The sequence below is a fragment of the Scardinius erythrophthalmus genome, assembly GCF_964197995.2.
Source record: "Scardinius erythrophthalmus genome assembly, chromosome: 10".
NCBI classification, from domain to species: domain Eukaryota; kingdom Metazoa; phylum Chordata; class Actinopteri; order Cypriniformes; family Leuciscidae; genus Scardinius; species Scardinius erythrophthalmus.
The window spans coordinates 18,687,270-18,707,316 of NC_138230.1; the positions used below are offsets into that span (position 1 = coordinate 18,687,270).

Genomic DNA, 20,047 nt, shown 5'->3' on the forward strand with positions numbered 1-20,047 from the left:
TTCTGCTCAGTAGCGATCGTGTCTTTCTCTTCCACTTGATTTGTGTATAGCATATTTAAGGTAGCAATGCAATATAAAATCACTTATGCTCATCTACTGAAGTGGGATTCTGGAACTGTGAATAAATTGAATAAAACAGCAAAATAACAACAACAACAATAACATCTTCATTAAACAAAAAAGAGATTACCTTAGATAAAGTTTGATTAATATGTACATACAGTACCGGTAAAAGTCTGGACCCATTACTATTTTTAATGTTTTTGAAAGAAGTTTATTATTATGCTCTACAAGCCTGCATTTATTTGATCAAAAATACAGAGAAAAAAAAACAGGAATATTCAGCAAGGATGTGTTAAATATATAAAAAGTGACAGTGAAGACTTTTTTAAAACAACTTTTTAATAATCAAAGATCCTGAAAAAAAGTATCACAGGTTATAAAATAAATATTAAGCACCATTTCTAACATAATAAATCAGAATGATCACGTGGCACTAAATTCAGCTTTGCATCACAGAAATATAAAGTATAGTAAAATAGAAAACCATTATTTTAAATTTTAACTATTTTCACTATATTATTTTTCTGTATTTTTGATCAAATAAATCCAGGCTTGATGAGCATAAGAGACTTCTTTCAAAAACATTAAAAATAGTAATGTGTCCAAACTTATGTACTGTGTAAGTAAAAATATACTGCTTTTAAAATTAAATGTTGTATAAATAAAAAGGTTAGGAATCATATTTGTTTCAAGTGTTTTTTTATTGGGGGTGGGGGGCCTCCAACATGAATTTTGCCTAGGGCCTCCTAATGTCTAGAACCGGCCCTGTGTGTGCTACCTAGATAATGACTATAAAAGTAAGTCTTTGAGAACGGGTTTCTCAAGCCAGGTGGCGCATTAGACCAGGGGCTCATCTCCTGTTTCCAAAATGCATCACAAACTGCTTGAGAAAGCTGTTCTACTCATAGAGTACTGTTACCGTCCGTAGGCAACATTAGGTAGGCCTATGTTATTATCAACTACTATCAATTAGGGATGGGCGATATGGCCTAAAATCCATATTGTGATATACATTGCAGCCTCTTGCGATAACGATATTATAATAAAACCATTTCAGAACAGGTTACACAGACCCTGCTAAACAACTGCTAAATGTTTTTTTTTTTTTAAGGGTGCATGTAGTTTTGAGAACATATATATTGTGCAAAACTGTAAGTATACAACTTCATTTTGCAGATAAATAAAATTTAAGTACACTAGCTGCAGAGACTTAAGTAGGTCTAATGTTTATTATGGCTTGGAGCTTATGAAACCCCAAATTTAAAATTAGAATATTCTAACTGATGTCTTTACTATGGAAGCTTGTTTCCGCCACAAAATAAAATAAAATAAAAGATAATTGCGACTTTTTATCTCACAATTGCGAGTTTACATCTCGCAATTCTGACTTTATTTCTCAGAATTGCGAGATATAAAGTCAGAATTGCGTGTTTTAAAGTCGCAATTGCGTATTATAAAGTCAGAATTCTGAGATATAAAGTCAGAATTGCGAGATATAAAGTCAGAATTGCGTGAAATAAAGTCACAATTGCGTGTTATAAAGTCAGAATTCTGACTTTTTTTCTCGCAATTGCGACTTTATATCACGCAATTCTGACTTTATATCTCAGAATTCTGACTTTATATCTCAGAATTCTGACTTTATATCACACAATTGCGTGTTATAAAGTCAGAATTGTGAGATATAAACTATTCTGAGGTAAAAAAAAAAAAACCAGTCCGTCTTTTTTCCCCCTTAGAATTGGACTTTATATCTCACAATTCTGAGAAAAGATGTCAGAATTGCGAGATATAAACTCGCAATTATGTGTTATAAAGTCAGAATTGCGTGATATAAAGTCAGAATTCTGAGATATAAAGTCAGAATTGCGTGATATAAACTCGCAATTATGTGTTATAAAGTCGCAATTGCGAGAAAAAAAGTCAGAATTCTGACTTTATAAGACGCAATTGCGACTTTATATCTCAGAATTCTGACTTTATATCACGCAATTCTGACTTTATATCTCAGAATTCTGACTTTATTTCACGCAATTCTGACTTTATATCTCGCAATTCTGAGAAATAAAGTCAGAATTGCGAGATGCAAACTCGCAATTGTGAGATAAAAAGTCGCAATTATCTTTTATTTTTTTTTATTCTGTGGCGGAAACAAGCTTCCAAAAAGAAACACAACAACGATTCTTTAAATCGGGCGCAGACAGAGATTATGTTCTACACCACTCAGATAGGCTATATTGGGAATAATACGCGCGCGCTGGTATTCAGTGATATGTTTCGTTTTGAATTTGAGGTGGTAGAACGGATTAGTCGTGTGTTAATTTACCGAACTGTTACACCACACAGTCTACGTCGGACGGCTTAAATCCGAACCAAGTCCAAATAATGGATGTTGCACCGATCTTTTACACCAGCTTTAACTTTCAGCCGCGTTTACTTAAGATGACGACGAATATGATGCGTTGCAGCCGGGTGTACCTCGCGGCCGCGGGTAGATTGCATCATCATAGCTTGTGTAGCTTGAGCCAGCTCCCAACCCAACTTGGAGAATAGATTAACGGCGATATTTTTTTTATCGCGCGATAAGAGTCTCGCTGCGTTAACGGCCCACCACTACTTTAAAGGTATGCTTTTTTTAATTATAGAAATACATTAGCATAGAATATAGACATATATCTTGTGCTATGGCTACTTCCCCTAAAGTTACCTCCGTTTTTGGAACCGAGTGTTGAGGTTATCCGCTTGCTTACCCTTAACACATAAGCTGCTTTCTGAAATAACCCCCAGAGCAGATTCTGCAAAGCGTCACGAGAGACGACGTTAAATTCCCGAAGCACATAACAATAACAACAATGAACGTGACTTAGAGCTCAGACTTGTACCACCTGCAGATTAATTTCAGCGTTGATAATGTTGCCAGCGAAATGCAAATCATGGCAAGAACGCAGCATGTTTGTTGTTTTGATTCAGGAAGAACTGTAAAAGTTTGCAGTGCTTGGTGACAGTCTGATGAATGCTGCCTCCCAATTCAGAGGCTGGATCCTTCGAAGGCCAATAGCGTGCCGCACGAGTGCTATTTTTAGACCGCAAGGCCGCGTGACGTCAGCAACGTAAACCGGAAGGGGGTCAACATAGAAGCGCGCTCGCTTATGATTCATGCTAGTACTGCTTGTTTTCTGCCGGTTATCCCTCAAATAAGAACATGCCGAGTAAACACTGCTGCTATGGAACTTGCAGAAACGACTCCAGACACTATGACCGTCCACATATGAAGGATGTATTCTTTATTCGTTTCCCAAAGCCAAAAACCTAGAGGGATAAATGTGAACGATGGGTCTACGCCCTAGACATTATTTTGAATGAATGACTCTCTCTCTCTCTCTCTATATATATATATATGTATATGTATATGTATGTATGTATGTATGTATGTATATATATATATATATATATATATATATATATATATATATATATATATATATATATAGTTACTTGTAGGTGCTACTACTGCCTTGAATGACATTTATCATAAAAGTCATATGTAGGCCTACTTTCTTAAAATACTCTTATTTAAATATGTAAGACATGTTCAGCCTCTGCCTTTTTCTAGCAAGCCTGGTCATGCTACAGGTAGGCCCTAGATCTGACAGATTTACTTTTTCTGTAGTAAGGAAACAGCCTTAGGGGGGAGGGTAAAATAATTGAGAGAATTTAGATTTGATATTAATTAAAAATTAAGTGTTGTTGGTTGTGACCAAGTAGCATTAGCGATCGCTAAACAAAAAATAAATACATTAATAATAATAATATAAATTACCCCCAACAACTGTCAGACGTAAGACAACCAGACAGTGTTGCCAGATGTACGATAATTATCGTATTTGTACGATAATTTTGACCTCTGTACGATGTACGATCAATAATGGAAAAAATCCTATAATGTACGATAATTTCAGAACTGTGTGACACTTCAAATGATGGTCGTTGTAATAGGACTTCTCATTGATCTAGCTGTGGATTCTACGTCTACCGGGGGAAGAACGTGTAGAGAGAGGGAGCGTGAGACCTTGCGTGTGTGCGCTAGTGTGCCTCACAACGCATGTACGGACCCAACTAATCAATTGTAAGTGCGGGCGGGCTTTTATCTATACTCCCGAATTCAAGATTTCTTGACTCCCAGAAATGACGTTGTGCAGGTTGGGATGTCTGTCATTTCATATGTCGTTGACTCGTGTACGATAATTTTCTTCCAAATACGATAATTTTGAGCTTCTGGTACGATACTTGGACATTTCCAATCTGGCAACACTGCAACCAGAGGACATAGTATATATGACAGACAGGACATAGGGTGGTAAAAGATAGCTTGTTGAAACTGCAAAATGTCACTGTCAGTGGCGTACGGCGATGTTTTTTGGGGGAGAAATTCTGTCGATAACAATCTACCTCTGGATCAGGTCGGCTCTTTTTCCCGTCTTTTTCAGCCCTCTACACTCAAGCCATCTCTTCAATTGAATATTTGTATGTTCTTCTACTTCTATACCAGTGAATTTGGCACCGGGGACATCATTCTCGGACAGAGTTAGCAGGTTTAGCTCAGTAGACATCTCGTCCGTGAACTGTTTACATGCGTCTAGCATGAGTGACACGAGCGAGTTTGACCCCCCTAGCAACCGTCGCTAGCTTAATGAATATTAATGAGAAAAGGTGACGTATATCGTGCGGTACGCTATTGCTTCACGCAGTGCGACGAAAGCTGTCCCAATTCGAAGGCTCCTTCAAATGTGGCCTCCAAATGCGTCCTTTGTTTCTCGTGAAATGGATAAAACAGATGGTTCCTTTGTGGCCTTGACTACCCCCGAATTCATTGCGCATCAGTGATGACACGATATTTTGAGAGAAATTGCCAAATTTAACTTTTAAACAAGTATTGGGTTTCCACTTAAATATCTAATGATACAAATGTAAAAAAAAAAACCAAAAAAAAAACACCTCTTTAAAGCAGTTCAAATGCTGACATCTTACCAAGATATTATATATAGTTTATACTATTTATTATACAGAAATGGACCACTGAACATATTTAGACAGTTTGAAATCCCTGTTTTGTTTTCAGACACTAATATAACTTTCAAAAAAAGTCCTTCAAAAGGCATGCTCTTTGAAGTCTGAGTCCTTTGAAGGATGCAATCTTTGAATTGGGACACAGCCTATAACTCTGCATGGCCTTATGGAACAAGCTGATGTGTGCACAGAGGTATGCAAATACACAGGTTGACGGTCAGATAAGACATTCTATCATTGCATTCGGATCGGCCACTTCTATTATTGATTGGTATCAGGATGTGAAGAGTTTCAACCAGAATAACAAAAACTAAAAAAGCCTGCCTTTAAAAACAAGACATGGCACAAAACATTTTATTTATATATACACACTCATGTATTTTTAGGGCCATTAAAATGTTCTTGCATTATGAAAAAAAGAAAACAACTGACTAAACATCAATAAACAGGGGAAGAGTGAAAAGTGCTAAATAATGCATTGCTTGTAGCACTTTGAGGGCAAGGAAGGTGCATTAGAATTAACATTGAATTATGTGTAGTAATGTGACCTAAACAGGTTTTACAATTCAAAATAAGTGCCTTCTACATTTATGTAATCACACAAACACAAATGGAATAAAAGTCTTTTATTGATTAGCCATGTCATTATCCACGATCCCAAAAAAAGAGCCGCACAGGCTAACAATGACATTGCTTCAATAGAGACTACCTCCAGATAGCATAGAAAAAGATTTCTGTCTCTGTGTATACCTCATAAACCCAATCTACAACCCCCCACCCACACTGCACCCACACCCTTTTTGGAACAATCATGACATTGAAAACTGCTTCTCCTTGCTTAACATTAAGCATTTTGTAAGAATGCATATAATTTTTTTGAACTCCCAACAACCACCATTTTAATTGATCATATAAAAAGCTACACATTGTTACACTTTCAGTCAGATTACATAGAAACTGAGATTAGTGTTGTTTACTAGCATGTGATAAAGATCCAGAAACCAATGAGGCAAGTCCACTACAACTTAACACTATAGAAGACATAAAAAAAAAAAAGAAAAAGAAAAATATTGAATACAAATGTATGGTAGAAAAAAAATAGCCAGGTTTAAAACAAAGCTAGGGGTCAGTACCATGAAAAGGTTGATTTAAGGAAAAAGAAAAAAAAAACAAAGATAAAAAGAGTTCCATCATAAAAGATCCTTTTCATGTGCACTCGTCAGTATCCACATCACAATCCCTCTTGTACTTGCACTTTTCCATCCAGGGCAAAAATAAAAAAGGGGTCATAGCAATTAAGGAGACCGACATCCAAAATTTCCTGTTAGACATCTCCCTTTCGTCTGTGACAAGCGTGTTGTGCGTCAGGCACTTTCTGAAACACTGGCCCACCCTCTTGCAAACCTTCCACGACTCTTCAAATCACAATGCAGATTCATTCAACATACATCTGTGGAAAAACAGAAGTACATTAACATTTATATTAAAATGTAAGCAGAATGCAATGAGTTTTTGAAAGTCATCTTACCTTCAATACTTTTAGACCATTAGAGGTCCGTGTCAAACCACGCCAGCTGATTGGAGTCTGTAGGGGGAAGGCCATCCATCAGGTCCTGAGCATGGCCCAAGTCAGGCAGTCCCTCTACTGGGTACTCTGCTCCAGGATGGTGGCCTCCCATCTCATGCTCCAGCATGCCATCCATACCGAGACCATCCTGACCATAGCCAGAGTGGAAAGAACGATAGCTGGGGTCTAAAAGGGATACGAAAAAACCATGAGTAGTGTAAACGTGTTCAGATCAAATTACAATTACATCTTCAGATTTTTATTAAATAAAAATATATCTTTAAATAAAGTGCCATGAAAAGTGTCTTACCATCCGGTCTGTATCCAAGAGGCTCTCCCTGAGCACCAATATCAAGACCTAGGTCACCAGTCTAAGACAACATAAAAAAAAAAAGAAAAAAGTCCATAAACATGGATTTATAGAGTGATTGAGACCATTTCTCCATCAGTGTGCAGATGAAAGTTCATACCTCATTCCAGGACATGGGCTCCGTTCTGAAAAGAGAGCTGGTAAGTTCCACAGAAAGACGTTTCTTGTAGTCCTGAGGCTTATCCTCAGACATGCGGAACAGCACTGCTGCGGCATATGTGGCTATATAGAGAAAAGTACATGACAGTCTAGATTAAATGGAAAGCTTTTGTGTCTTAGTCCCCTTCCACCCTTTAGCTGGTAGCACAATCCACAACAAAGAAAGAAATTGTAAAATGTGCCCACAGATATAAAAAGCGTTTTTTTTTTTTTAATTATTTGCTGTAATGTACAGTATTTGACAGTCAATAGGGGGCAGTCACTCACCCACTCCCTCATTTCTGGAGTGCAACAGCTCTGTGAGAGGAGCAGTGGCTCCTTCTGCTTCAATGGCCTCTGCCGCCTCCTTATCCTGAGCCAGCTCACACAACACTCCTGCTGCTACCCGCTGAATATTCTCAATGGGCGAATACAGCAGCTACAGAGCAAGAGAAACAAAAAATCACAGGGTTTACTAGATTAAAGATGGCAGCCATCTTGCATGTTGATTTTGTAGGGAAGTAATTAGGTGGTGAATGTGTGCACATGAAGACAATGAGCAAGTCAAGTCATACTTGTACAAATAAGGGGATTGTGTTGAGCCCCCTGATGACGATTCTGTTGTGCACATCTCTGGCCAGGATGTGAAGTGCTCCAGTGCAGCCTTCCACAATCTCCTCCATACGAACTCCCTCCTGAATATTACAAATCAGACAATTAGTATAAAACATGTTTTTCCAAATGCCTTCCCACTATAAAAAAAAAAAAAAAAAAAAAAAAAAAAACCCTCACCACAAACTGTTGTTGTGTGCCACCCATTGAAGTGCGTCTCTGGGTGTCCTGGTGTGCCCTCACCAGCAGTTGGACCAATCGAGGAATTGCACCCTGCTCACGGAGTGGTGCATGATTGGCTGGGCATAGTGCCAGATTACGGATCAGACCGACCGTGGCCTACGAGGATGTGGAAAGTCTTGTTAGAATGTGCAATCATTTCAGAAAATTGTAGAAAAACTAGACGCTATCTAGCACATTCACCTTAATTAACGGCCAGTGTGAGGGTGGGTGCAGCAGTTTGACCACTACAGGTAGGCCATAGTGAAGACGCACAGCATTCTGGGCCATCTCAGCATCTTGGTGTCTGGAGGTAAGATGACGTAGTGCACATACGGCAGGTTCAGTGATGTCCTCTCTGTCACCAGCCCTGAGAACAGTGCGGACCAGGGCCTCGATTCCACCAACTTGGCAAACCATCATCTTATTCTTGTAGTTGTTACATGTGAGGTTGGATAGTATGCCGGCAGCACAGGTGACCACATTGATGTCATCAGAAGCAAGAAGCTGAACTAGAGTGCCAAGAAGTCCTTCCATCCCTTCCTATAATCCATGAAAAAATGGGAAATTTAAAAATAGGTGCCAGCAGTTCCATAAACTTGTCTACACATTTTGTTAGCGCTTCAGTCCAAGCATGTACCTGCTTTGTGGCAGCATCTGACAAGTTTCTGAGGGTCCAGAGGCAGTTTTGAACCAGACGCTGACTGGGATCTGTCAAGTGAAGGCCGAGAGCCTGCATACCACCTGAACCACACAAGGAAGCAAAAGATGAGACACTGACATCACATGCATGAATGAACACTTTACTGGCACAACCAGGCAAGTACGTACCAGCCTCGACAATGGCAGGTTTGTTGCTGGAGCAGACGGACAACACTTTGAGCACACGACTTGTGGTCCAGAGAAGTTTCTCATACGTGTATGTTCTCATGATGTTGACCAGAGCCTGAGGTCCTCCACTGGCCAGGATGATCAACTGTGGCAGTAAGAATTTAGATAAGAGCATAAATAAATAACATCTGTGTATTTTTATTCCCCATTTAGCAAGACCAATGCAGTACCAGGGTTTTTCCTGGGTCAAAATTGATCTTTGGTGGTGGCTGACCGACATGGTCATCCACACACAGCAAAGAGTACCCTAGTACCCACATGATCCGCAAGCCCAATATTGACAGTAAATGTTAAATGTAAAATAAATAAGGAACAATTTTTTAGGTAATTTACTACACATTGTCATAGGCCTATACATACTGTGGATTATTAAGGCTAAATTTTACTAAACACTCTTGCTAAATGAGGTAAGCACACTTACTTTCTCATTTCAGATTAGGGGTGGGAATCTCTAGGCACCTCACGATTCGATTACGATTCAGAGGGTAACGATTATCGATTATTAACGATTTTTTTTTTTTTTTTTTACTTACTTGGTACTTTTAAAGCAAAGTATTTGTGATGACCCATAACGAACTTACTTCCATCTTCCTATATTAATTTTATTAATAAAACAAATGGAAGTGATTTGAACATTGCAAAGAACCAACAGGAAAATAAATGTGTGCCTGTACTAGCAGCGTACTTGTAGTAAATTAATACAAACTTCAGCATATTCTGAATCTCTAGCATTTAATAATAGATTTCCAACCAACATCCTCTTGTTATTTCCAATGAGCAATATAATCCTTCAGACAAAAAAACATTTTGCTGTAGCAAAAATCGCAAACAGTTTTTGTTCAAAAATATAGATTATGTACCAGCAGCTCTCATATAATGCTTGTGGACTTGCATATTCTGCATAATTAGTAACATACAAAGCCTCTCTTATTCACAACTAAATAAAGAGTTATGACTTGAAATGTTTGCTGTATACCACAATCAAAAACAGCTTATACAAAAAAAAGTGAATGAACATCTGCAGAGAGCACAGTCATAATGTAACTTTTTGTGACTGGCATTGCACATATTGCAGGGCAGTACAACGTACGTATAACAGATCGGTTTACAGTATATTGATGTGAAAACTAAATAGGCTGCTGAAAGCAGCTTTCATACAAAAAATACTAAATAGGTAACAATGAAATTGCCAATTTTCCATACGCTAGCTTTTAACGAAGAGGGTGCCGTTCGAATTTGGCGCTCAGCCATCATGCGTCTGTTAAGTGCGAGAGTCTGTTATGTTCCGCCTTTTGCGTTCCGTCAATATTACGTTATTAGAAAAAAAAAATTTTTTTTTAGAGAATCGATTTTTTGACATTTGTGAATCGATTCAGAATCGTCCACGTCCGCATCGCGATACATCTAAGAATCGATTTTTTCTCCCACCCCTATTTCAGATGTGTATGTTCTTCTCAGTAATGATTTGTTATACACCGATTCAGACACTGACGGGCAGACCAATTGCTTTAACTATTCATTATAATGAATCGGCTCAAATTAGGAGTCATTAGGTCGCGAATCTGACTTTAGCGGACGTGTTGTGTGGGAATCCTGGCTGTTAGGACATCACGAAAGATTTGTCAACACACACACAAAAAAAACCTACTTCAAACTCAACACTTTTTTGCATTTATTTAAAGTTATGTCAGCTGCATGTGCGGAATGCTTGTCACAAGTTGTAAGAGAAGATAAGGCAACTTTTTTTTGACTGCAATTCACACCCAGCACTAATTCAGCAAAAATATTCTCCGAATGCAACACGTGAAACATGGATTCGGTCTTCCGACCTTTAGGATCAGTTGATTTTGATGCGAGGGAGAGAGCAAAGACAGAACTGAAGACGGAGAGTGCCTGCGCGAGGGTGGAGCGCTGTGATCGTTCTCTCCGTCACTCCGTCAGTAGCCTGCTTCACTCACAAAACCCAATTACAGATCAAATAAAGCTTTGGCGGGACAAAAAATCGTTTTGGCGGCCGCCAAAAAATTTTCAATGTAGGAAAAACCCTGAGTACTTGCCTTGCTCTCCTGGTTGCCATATGCCAGGATCTGTAAGCAGTCTGTGGTGATGGCGAGGAATTTGACGTTAGTTTTGTTGAGTAGGGCCACCATCTTCTGAAGTCCTCCAGCTAGACGGACAGCCATTTTAGCACCTTCCTGATGGAGTAGGAGGTTGTGCAAGGTTGTGATGGCATAGAACAGCACACTGTCCACGGGGGACCTGGAAACACAATCATGTAATCAAAATCTCAAGACTTAAGTGCCTTTGTTTAGGATCTTCAGAGTCTCAGAAGTTTCCATGGAGCTCTACTCAAGGCTCTCTAAAACCTGCCGCCTTTGCTCTTACCCCAGCATTTTGACGAGTGCAGGGATTCCTCCTGACTTAAAGATGGCGAGAAGACCCTCTCTATGGTGGGACAGGTTGTGCAAGGTGCCGGCAGTGCAACGGGCAGTCTCCACATCATTGGTGTTCTGCATGGTCCTCACGATGGCCGACACCATCTGGGGGGAGCGCATAATGGCGTGGCGAGAGGCCTCTTTCTTGGAGAGCTGGTGCACCATCACTGCGGCTTTGTTCACCACCACCTGGACAGCAAGTGTGAGTGTTTAAGGGTAATCGAGATGGAGTGAATTTGAAACTACTGGAATCTGGCAACTTGTCATTTATCAGTGAGCTTTAATAGAACAACTGCAGACACCGATCAACCAGAGAAACCTGGATTGAAGTGACTAATTTGCTTGTCAAATGCAAAACTTTCAAGGGTCACCTCAAACTATTGACTCGCTCTTCCAACCTCACATCCACAAATAGGAAAACATTACCTTATGAAATTGACAACGACAACATCCAAAAGCAAAACTTCAGGTGATTCAGAAAGCATTGTCACTGCTTCAAATTTGCACTACATGGCTAAAAATAATCTTAATGAAGGCTCTTGCTAAAAGAGCTTCCATTTTTAGCTTCAGCTGCAAATAAACATTCCCAGGAGCAGAAATGTCTTGTCAAAGGAAATTGCAATTCTGATGGCTTAACACCTTAGGAAACAAACATTAAGTATTGGAACATTCCTAACCTGGTCCTCATCATTGAGAAGTTTGGTGAGCTCAGGAATGGCTCTGGTGGCCAGCTCAGCATCATCCTGGTAGTTAATGAGATTGACAACAGCATGTTTAAGCATTTGGGAAGGCTCAGCCAGCCGCTGCACGTTGGTAGGGTGGGCAGAGTTAAACTGGGTAGAAGCGATCTGCATGCCCTCATCAAGAGTCTCAGGAAACATGGCTGCACGGACACGCTGTGCACGGGTCATGGCATACTGCCCATCCAGGTCTAAGAGAGGAAGTTTGTGATTTAGCCAGACAGGAGGCAGGTAGGAAAATGGAAAGACTGAAAATATCCAGGCAGAAGGGCTTCCATATTTATTTTTAGACTAATACAGGAATCAAAGGGTGTTGGAAGCAAATACAGCCACATACCCGTCACCTGCTCAGGTGTAAAGGGCTGGTTGAAGCCCTGCTCCCACTCATAGAGCACCTGGTTGTCCAGATCCTCCTCTTCAGGGTTGCCTTTGCCTGAGAGAGATGGTGCTGTGGTGGTGGCCCCAGAGTGAATACCTGAATCCAGGTAGGACTGCTGTTGCCAGTGACTCACAGCAACTTTACGATCCTGCTCCATGGCCATATCAAGCTCCATAAGGTCAGCTACAGGAGATCAATACACAGACATAAATTTAATGTTCCACATACATTTATAGATGGGTTCTCCTCAGCAGTCCTCTGCTACACTATAGGTCTGTCAAATTAAAAAACAAATTTAGAATGTCAAATTTAAAATAAAATCCACAAAAAATTATGTAGGTGAGCATCATGCACAACGATGTAAGAGTCATTGTTGCATTTTAATATTTTTGTTAGACTAGACTAGAATGAACTGCATTGTTCATTCAAAATATTGCAGAAATAGAGAAGCTCCATGCAGCTAAGATACTGGTTACGTCAAAACCACAACCAAGCCATTCACAGAGTGGTGCTTTTCCATTCAAGCATGCACAAGACGGACATCTGACCGTTGCACTCGTTTCACACGACAGCCACATATTTAGAAAGCCATGTAAAGTTAAAGGATAATTCCAGTATTTAGCACTTTGAGTCTCTTTTCTGGTTTGTTTTGGATGAACTAGAGTGGTGGACAAAAATTGACGATGGGTCCGTTCTCGACTTTTTGACTCATTTAGAATCGCCTTTGACTGCTCCAGAGTGGCTGGCTACGGCATGCACGAACAGGTCCTTAAAACAACCCTTAACTTTCGTTTTCAAAACTGTGCAACTCACCGAGTGATTAGTGGTGTTTGTTGATGTTCCAAAACAAGTAGCGTGGTGAAATACAGTTTCTGTCGTGCTTTATTTGGCATTTTGTAAAATCCCATTGATTTCTGTGTGAGGACTCATTGCGGGTTGAGATTACTGCGCTTCAGACTCAAATATCGAGCGGAAGTTTATACGCGGTTGTGAGGTATCTGAAAAAATAGTTCCACTATAAGCAAATAACAGATTGAAATCATACATTGCGCCGATACGAACATCACTAACCACTCGGTGAGTTGCACAGTTTTGAAAACGAAAGTTAAGGGTTGTTTTAAGGACAGGTTCGTGCATGCCGCAGACAGCCACTCTGAAGCAGTCAAAGGCGATTCTAAACGAGTCAAAAAGTCGAGACAGGACCCATCGTCAAAATTTCTGTCCACCACACTAGTTCATCCAAAACAAACCAGAAAAGAGACTCAAAGTGCTAAATACTGGTATTATGCTTTAAAGTTAACTTAAAAATGTCTAAGAAAAAAAAAAAAAAAAAGATCGGCACTTCGGCTTTGTATTAAACTATGCATACATGCTGTTAGTTCATAATTGTTTTTATGCAATTTATGAAATTATATCTGACTTATAAATGCTATAAAAATCACTTTTTACAGACAGTCTTTGTTTTGACTGCATTTTCCTTATGTTTTTTCCTTGCTTTGCAGTGCATTCATATTTTGCTCATTGTGCCTTCTTGTAGCTTCAGGAGACAAGCCAAAAGCTTTTTTCCCCCACCTGAAATTATGCCTTTTGAATTTTAATATAATTCAAATATTAGTAATTAGGCATGTGCCGGTATCAAATTTTCATGCTGCGATTAATTGATTGAGCTTTTATCACGGTATACGGTATTATCACGATATTTTAATTGCTCAAAAGAAACAAATGGATTGGGAGGGGATGTAGAAAAAAACAACTAGCATCACAATAGGTGTAATTGTGATTGTCAAAACATTTTGTAACTAAACATAATTTTACACAATTTTCACGATTTCAATTCAATTCGTGGGATTTGATTTCAATCTTGATTCAATAATGACTCTTTGGATAAATATTAGGTAGGCTACAGTAGATAGCCTACATGTTAATTTTTCTCAAGAAAAAAATATATCTCACATAATGCTGTAAACATACAGAGAGCCCTGTCAGCTGGTATTATTAAAAGTTAAAAATTAACAAAAATAAATATAATTTGGTTTTCATTATGATAATTATGACACAAGTAAAAATATAATACAAATGTAATATAGTGCACATATTTAGCAAAATACTCCTCTCTGTAGCTATTTTTTTCTAGTCAACTAACGTGGTCATTAAATGGCTTTCCTGAGGTAAATGTAACGTTCTGTGACAATTGTTCAGCTGCAGTTTTATTGACCTCTTTTCGTGGTTGAAAAACACTGATTGATCGATATTATGTATGAGGCATAAATACCTTTTGGTAAGTTGTACTGTATCTTTAAATAAAAAGTAACAGTCTCAGATGACCAGTTTGCTTGAACTGAGGTGCTACAGCGATCGGTCACGTCACATTTACAAGCGCCAAAACGGTATTTATTGTCTGAATTTCGTAATAAAATGGACAGAACCTGATAGCTGAGAATTTTTTTCATATCATAAGTAGCCTGCTCTGTCTAATCTGTCAGGTGTCAGTGTCCTCTTTGCTCCATGATTTTTCTCTGTGTGAGAAAATGGATGTGTGGCGCGAGAGCGTGTGAAAAGTGTAAATTGCGTGAGTCTCACGCTAAATGCGTAGAGTTGGCAGTCCTGCTTTTAGAAGGGGGATAAATCTTTTATTTTACTGTCTATGGATAAATCGTCGGCAGCGTTCCTCCTTCCGCCATGCTTTTCCTTGTGAGGATTGTTTACATTAGACTAGAGTGCACACTGCGCCGCATGCACACAGTGCTTCTACATGTGGGGATTGTTTACATCAGACTGAGCACGTGTTTTGCGCAGCATATACGCTAGGGGTGCAACGGTACAGATAGCCCACGGTACGGTCCGTACCTCGGTTTTTGGGCCACGGTCTCGGTTCGGTTTCGGTACATGTTTTGTGCAGAAAGAGACTGCTATTTCATCCCAAAAATATGTTTTATTTTTCTTATGAGCATAAACAAAATGTCACAGTAGGAAGAACATCAATGTATGGAATAATTTAACACTCTAGTCTGTACTGAACAACACTAAGTAATACAACCTCTTCAACTATCACTTATATGAAATACAAAATGTAAACAAACACACTTCAAAATATTCAAGTGGATCCCAATTCCAAACCTTGATAACTGGTATAAGAAGTGATCAATGTGAAAGAAAAAGTGCACTTTTACCTTTAACAAACATAAATTAGCTTGTGCTTTGAATAAAAAAAAAAAGCAGAGCAAAATAATATAAAAAAATATATACTGCATTCAGGATACAAAGTGCAATGTTATTTACTCATCCACACTATTGAGAGATTCTTGTGCAAAAAGATGAGTCTATCAACACTGTCTGGTGTAAGGCGAGACCGGTTGGCACTAACGATGTCCCCAAATTCTCAACTTTTCAGAATGCCGCAAGCGCACCGTAGGTCACGTGACAAGAACCAACCAGAGCGCAGCTGATGGTTGCTTTAGCAACGACAGACGCCTCCGGAGCGCAACCGCCCTAGCGCTTTGGAAAAAGGAGAACGCGGCGCGCCTAGCGTTTTCTACGCGTTTTTAGGCGCGAATCACGCGATATGTGAACAAGATAAGCTAAAGCAAAAACTAAAAGGATCAGCGCGAACTCAATGGCAAAACCGAAGTCCACGAGGGTAGATTGTACCGTGCAGGGCTGACCGAACGGTCCGGGATTTTACCGTGTACCGTTGCATCCCTAATATACGCAGTGTTTGTTGAAGCGGTTGATGGAAAATAAGCTAATGCGCGATATAAATTCGGATCTATTATTTTTCACGGTATTTTGAAGTGCCCGCGATAACAATATCGTGCATATTCATTACCGCGATTTATCGCATTACCAAGTACCGGCACATGTCTATTAGTAATATTTAAAGCACAAATTCGAATTTAGTTTCAGCCATTTTGACAGCCTTAGTACACTCAAGATTCAGGAGCACACAATAGTCTTACATCTCACTGAACTGGCAGTGAGTGGAGTATGTGAAATTGCATTTTTCTGCTACTTAGCCATATCTGCAAAGCCTACATTCGTGTAGGGGGAAAAAACTTGCAACATAACAGTAACTACATATAACCTTCAAGTTAGAAAATGTTATTTGCTGTATGTTATATTTGCATAGTTGTCCTATGACTGAAGTTTAAAAAAAATAAAGTTTAGAATTTTGCATTTGAATACTATCACTAAATTTGATACAATTAGTACATTTAATAAAAAGGGGCATTTACTTTGTGTTTAATATATTGGCTCTCTGAGGGTTAGGCTAACTGAAATCATTAAGTAAATAAACCAGTTCTTTATCAGCTTATCTGTGTTTGTGTGTCTGCGTCAAGAAACAGTCATCAGGCAAGCATGCTGAAACTGACTGGTTACTTTGGAAAACTACTCACACTGGGTAGCCATCGTTGTCAATCCCTCAGCCTGAGCGACTTCCAAACCTGTAGACAAAAAAAGAAAAGCCAATTAGGATAGGAATAAAACTACAGAACAGGTAAAGCATATAAAAGGTCAAGAAAATGCTCCATTTTACAAACTAGCAGTAACATTTGGCTATTCCCCTCAGACACCAGCTGCTTTTTTACAAGCGAGAAAGAGGCTTCAATCTACATTACAGACCCTAAAGGTAGTGTAAATGGTGGGGAAACTCCCCTCATTTAGACTGTAGGGTGTCACGCGAGAAGTCGAGAGTAGGAGACGGGACGGTGAGTCATCCTGGCAATACCAGTAAAAACACGCTGAGAGGGTTAGTCAGCTTCATTCATCCAAAGCTGATGAGAACAATACAGCATAAAGCATCACAAATTATGTGATTATAAAGAGCCAGAGGACATGAAATAAACACTACTGCTTATTAGGATCTTAACCTAATGAAATCAAATTTACTTGTTACCCTGCAAGGGTGGCAAATTTGAATATAGGTTTGCAGACTATTATTCTAGGATAGTTAGCCGATAGTTACCCAACTAACAAGAAAACAAGCATTAGGCCTAAATGTTTTCTTTGACAATTTTGTTACATTTTATGGTTGAAATTTTTAGGTTATAAATAGTCAGCCATTCATTTATAGTTGACAAGCTAAAAATCTTCAACCTGGTTTAGATCACTACAGAAACAGATACTTTAACTAGCAAGAGACTGTGTCCTTAATGTGGTTATGATGAAGTGATGACAATGTCATTAAATAAATGTGATCATCAACATGCAATATAGTTAATGAAAAAGACGAGACAAATGTAGTTAAAAACTTGACAAATCACCTAAATCATGAAAAAAAAAAAAAAAAAAATAAAAAAAAATGGTGGATGCTGAATAAATGCACTTACGCTCTGTGTGACTAAAGTCTTTCGCTGTTGTTTTAAAACGTTAAAGTAATTTGGAATTATTGGATTACTAGGAATTTCACCATTTTAAACTTTTAAGTTTCTTGTTTTACCAGTACAGGGCTCCAGACTAACTTTTCCACTGGTTGCACTGGTGCTACCAACTTTCTCAGTTGGTCGCACCAGCATATGATTTGGTCGCACTTTTTTTTTTTGCTACATGCCATGGGATTAATCAATGCATGCTGATGAATAGTGGTCTTAATCTGCATACCCTAGTTTTGCACTGATGTAATAAGACTGACAGTGACACAAGACCTCATGTTAGCAAAAAAATAATCTTTTAACTCTAAAAAAAAACTAATAAAAAAAAACTTATGTTCTTTAATGTTTGATTATAATTTTACTGTATTCACATAGGGATGGGAATTGATAAGATTTTATCAATAATAATGCCACTGACGATTCTGATTATTGATCCGATTCTTTAACGATTCTCTTATCGATTCTTGATAGCACTGTGTGGAAAAATGTAGTCAAATGCTTTTCAAAAAAACAAGGTTTTATTTATTTTAAAGCTTAAGCTTGAGTAAGCAGTAGGGGTGTAACGATATATCGTGGTACGATTTATCGCGATGCAAAAATGTCACGATATGTATCGTAGAGTTATGACGATATTCAACAAAAAATTATTATTTTTTTTTTTTTACGATTTGACGTCCGTTTTATCCTATTGGTTGAGCTACCGCACCCGCGTCATACGTCACGCTTGCATTCAGGCTCAAATGAAGAATCGCTTGAACTGTGAGCAGTAGCAGGGCAAAATGAGTTCGACTTCATCTGAAACTGTAATTGAAATAGAAGATGCTCCGTCCACTTACAAGTCTGACGTCTGGCAGCATTTTGGTTTTCCAGTTACTCGACAGGAGGACGGTAAAAAAACAGACAAAACACGAACTGTGTGCAAACACTGTAAACAAACACTGTTATACACGACGTCGAACACTACAAATATGATGTGTCATTTAAAACGGTACCACAAAGAGAAACTCCTGCAACCGGGTGCGAAAAAGAGAGTGAAAGAAGGCCAAATATCTTTAGAACGTAGTTTTGCTTCAACATGGTCTCAGTCAAGTGCAAAAGCTCAAGAAATAACTAGGTGCATCGGAGTTTTTATCGCAAAAGACATGAGGCCATTCTCGGTCGTCGAAAATGTTGGATTTTGCGAATTGGTGAGGGTACTGGAGCCCAGGTATCATATTCCGTCACGCCCGCACTTCAGTCAGCAGGTGATTCCAGCCCTGTACAACGAAGTTAAAGCAAAAGTGACGGATGTTTTGAAAAATGCTGAGAGTGTGGCGATAACAACTGACGGATGGACTTCGCGGGCTGTTCAGAGTTACATCACAGTCACAGCGCATGTTATTACCACAGAGTGGGAAATGAAAAGTTTTGTGCTTCAGACTCGCCCGCTTTTCGAGTCGCACACTGGTACAAACATAGCTGATGTCTTAAAAGCAACCATACAAGAGTGGGAGCTTGAAAGATCTGCTCATAGCATTGCTGTCGTTACAGACAACGCACGCAACATGGTTGTGGCAGTGCGGGAAGCAGGGATGTCACCGCATATTAAGTGTTTTGCACACACTTTGAATCTTGCTTCGCAAGCAGGATTGAATGTTCCCCGCGTCAGTCGCTTGCTGGGTCGCGTGAGGAAAGTCGTGGCTTTCTTTCACCGCAGTACCACAGCAACAGCTGTGCTCGCGGCCAAGCAAAATATGCTTGAGATCGCATCACACAAGCTTATCATGGATGTTGTTACACGCTGGAACAGCTCAATGGAGATGCTGGAACGCTATCTCGAGCAACAAGCTGCGATAACGGCAGCCCTCTTGAGCACTGAGGTGCGCAAAAATGCACGTCAACTCGATACTATGGATAGCGCTGACATCAGTGACGCCGAAGAAATCGTAAACCTTCTTAAACCGCTAAAAAAAGCCACCACTGTCCTGTCTGATGAAAAGAGCCCCACGCTGTCACTCATATTGCCCTTGAAAGCCATGATCGAACAGAGTATGACACCGGACGAGAAAGACTCCACAACTATTGCTAACATGAAGACAGCCATTCTGCAAAACCTCTCAAGCAGATTCACAGAGGAACAGGATTATCTACTAGAGGGTACTGCCTTGGACCCCAGATTTCGGTCATTGCCCCACTTACTCCCTGAACAACGTGAAGA

The 20,047-nt window shown here is 39.3% G+C and overlaps 1 protein-coding gene across 1 annotated transcript in view; it reads right to left on the reverse strand.

Moving 5' to 3' along the window:
• Positions 1-5,741: 5,741 nt before the first annotated feature.
• Positions 5,742-20,047, reverse strand: part of ctnnb2 (catenin, beta 2) — a 35,714-nt gene continuing 21,408 nt past the window's right edge. The window contains exons 2-16 of the mRNA XM_081377370.1: positions 16,876-16,923; positions 12,440-12,664; positions 12,040-12,293; positions 11,313-11,551; positions 10,985-11,186; positions 8,868-9,012; positions 8,677-8,780; positions 8,241-8,579; positions 7,998-8,156; positions 7,781-7,900; positions 7,494-7,644; positions 7,168-7,289; positions 7,008-7,068; positions 6,659-6,883; positions 5,742-6,580 (exon numbers count right to left, since the gene is read on the reverse strand). Of these exons, the coding sequence (XP_081233496.1) occupies positions 6,678-6,883; positions 7,008-7,068; positions 7,168-7,289; positions 7,494-7,644; positions 7,781-7,900; positions 7,998-8,156; positions 8,241-8,579; positions 8,677-8,780; positions 8,868-9,012; positions 10,985-11,186; positions 11,313-11,551; positions 12,040-12,293; positions 12,440-12,664; positions 16,876-16,888 (2,340 nt within the window). The 5' untranslated portion in view covers positions 16,889-16,923 and the 3' untranslated portion in view covers positions 5,742-6,580; positions 6,659-6,677. The remainder of the gene's footprint in view (positions 6,581-6,658; positions 6,884-7,007; positions 7,069-7,167; positions 7,290-7,493; positions 7,645-7,780; positions 7,901-7,997; positions 8,157-8,240; positions 8,580-8,676; positions 8,781-8,867; positions 9,013-10,984; positions 11,187-11,312; positions 11,552-12,039; positions 12,294-12,439; positions 12,665-16,875; positions 16,924-20,047) is intronic.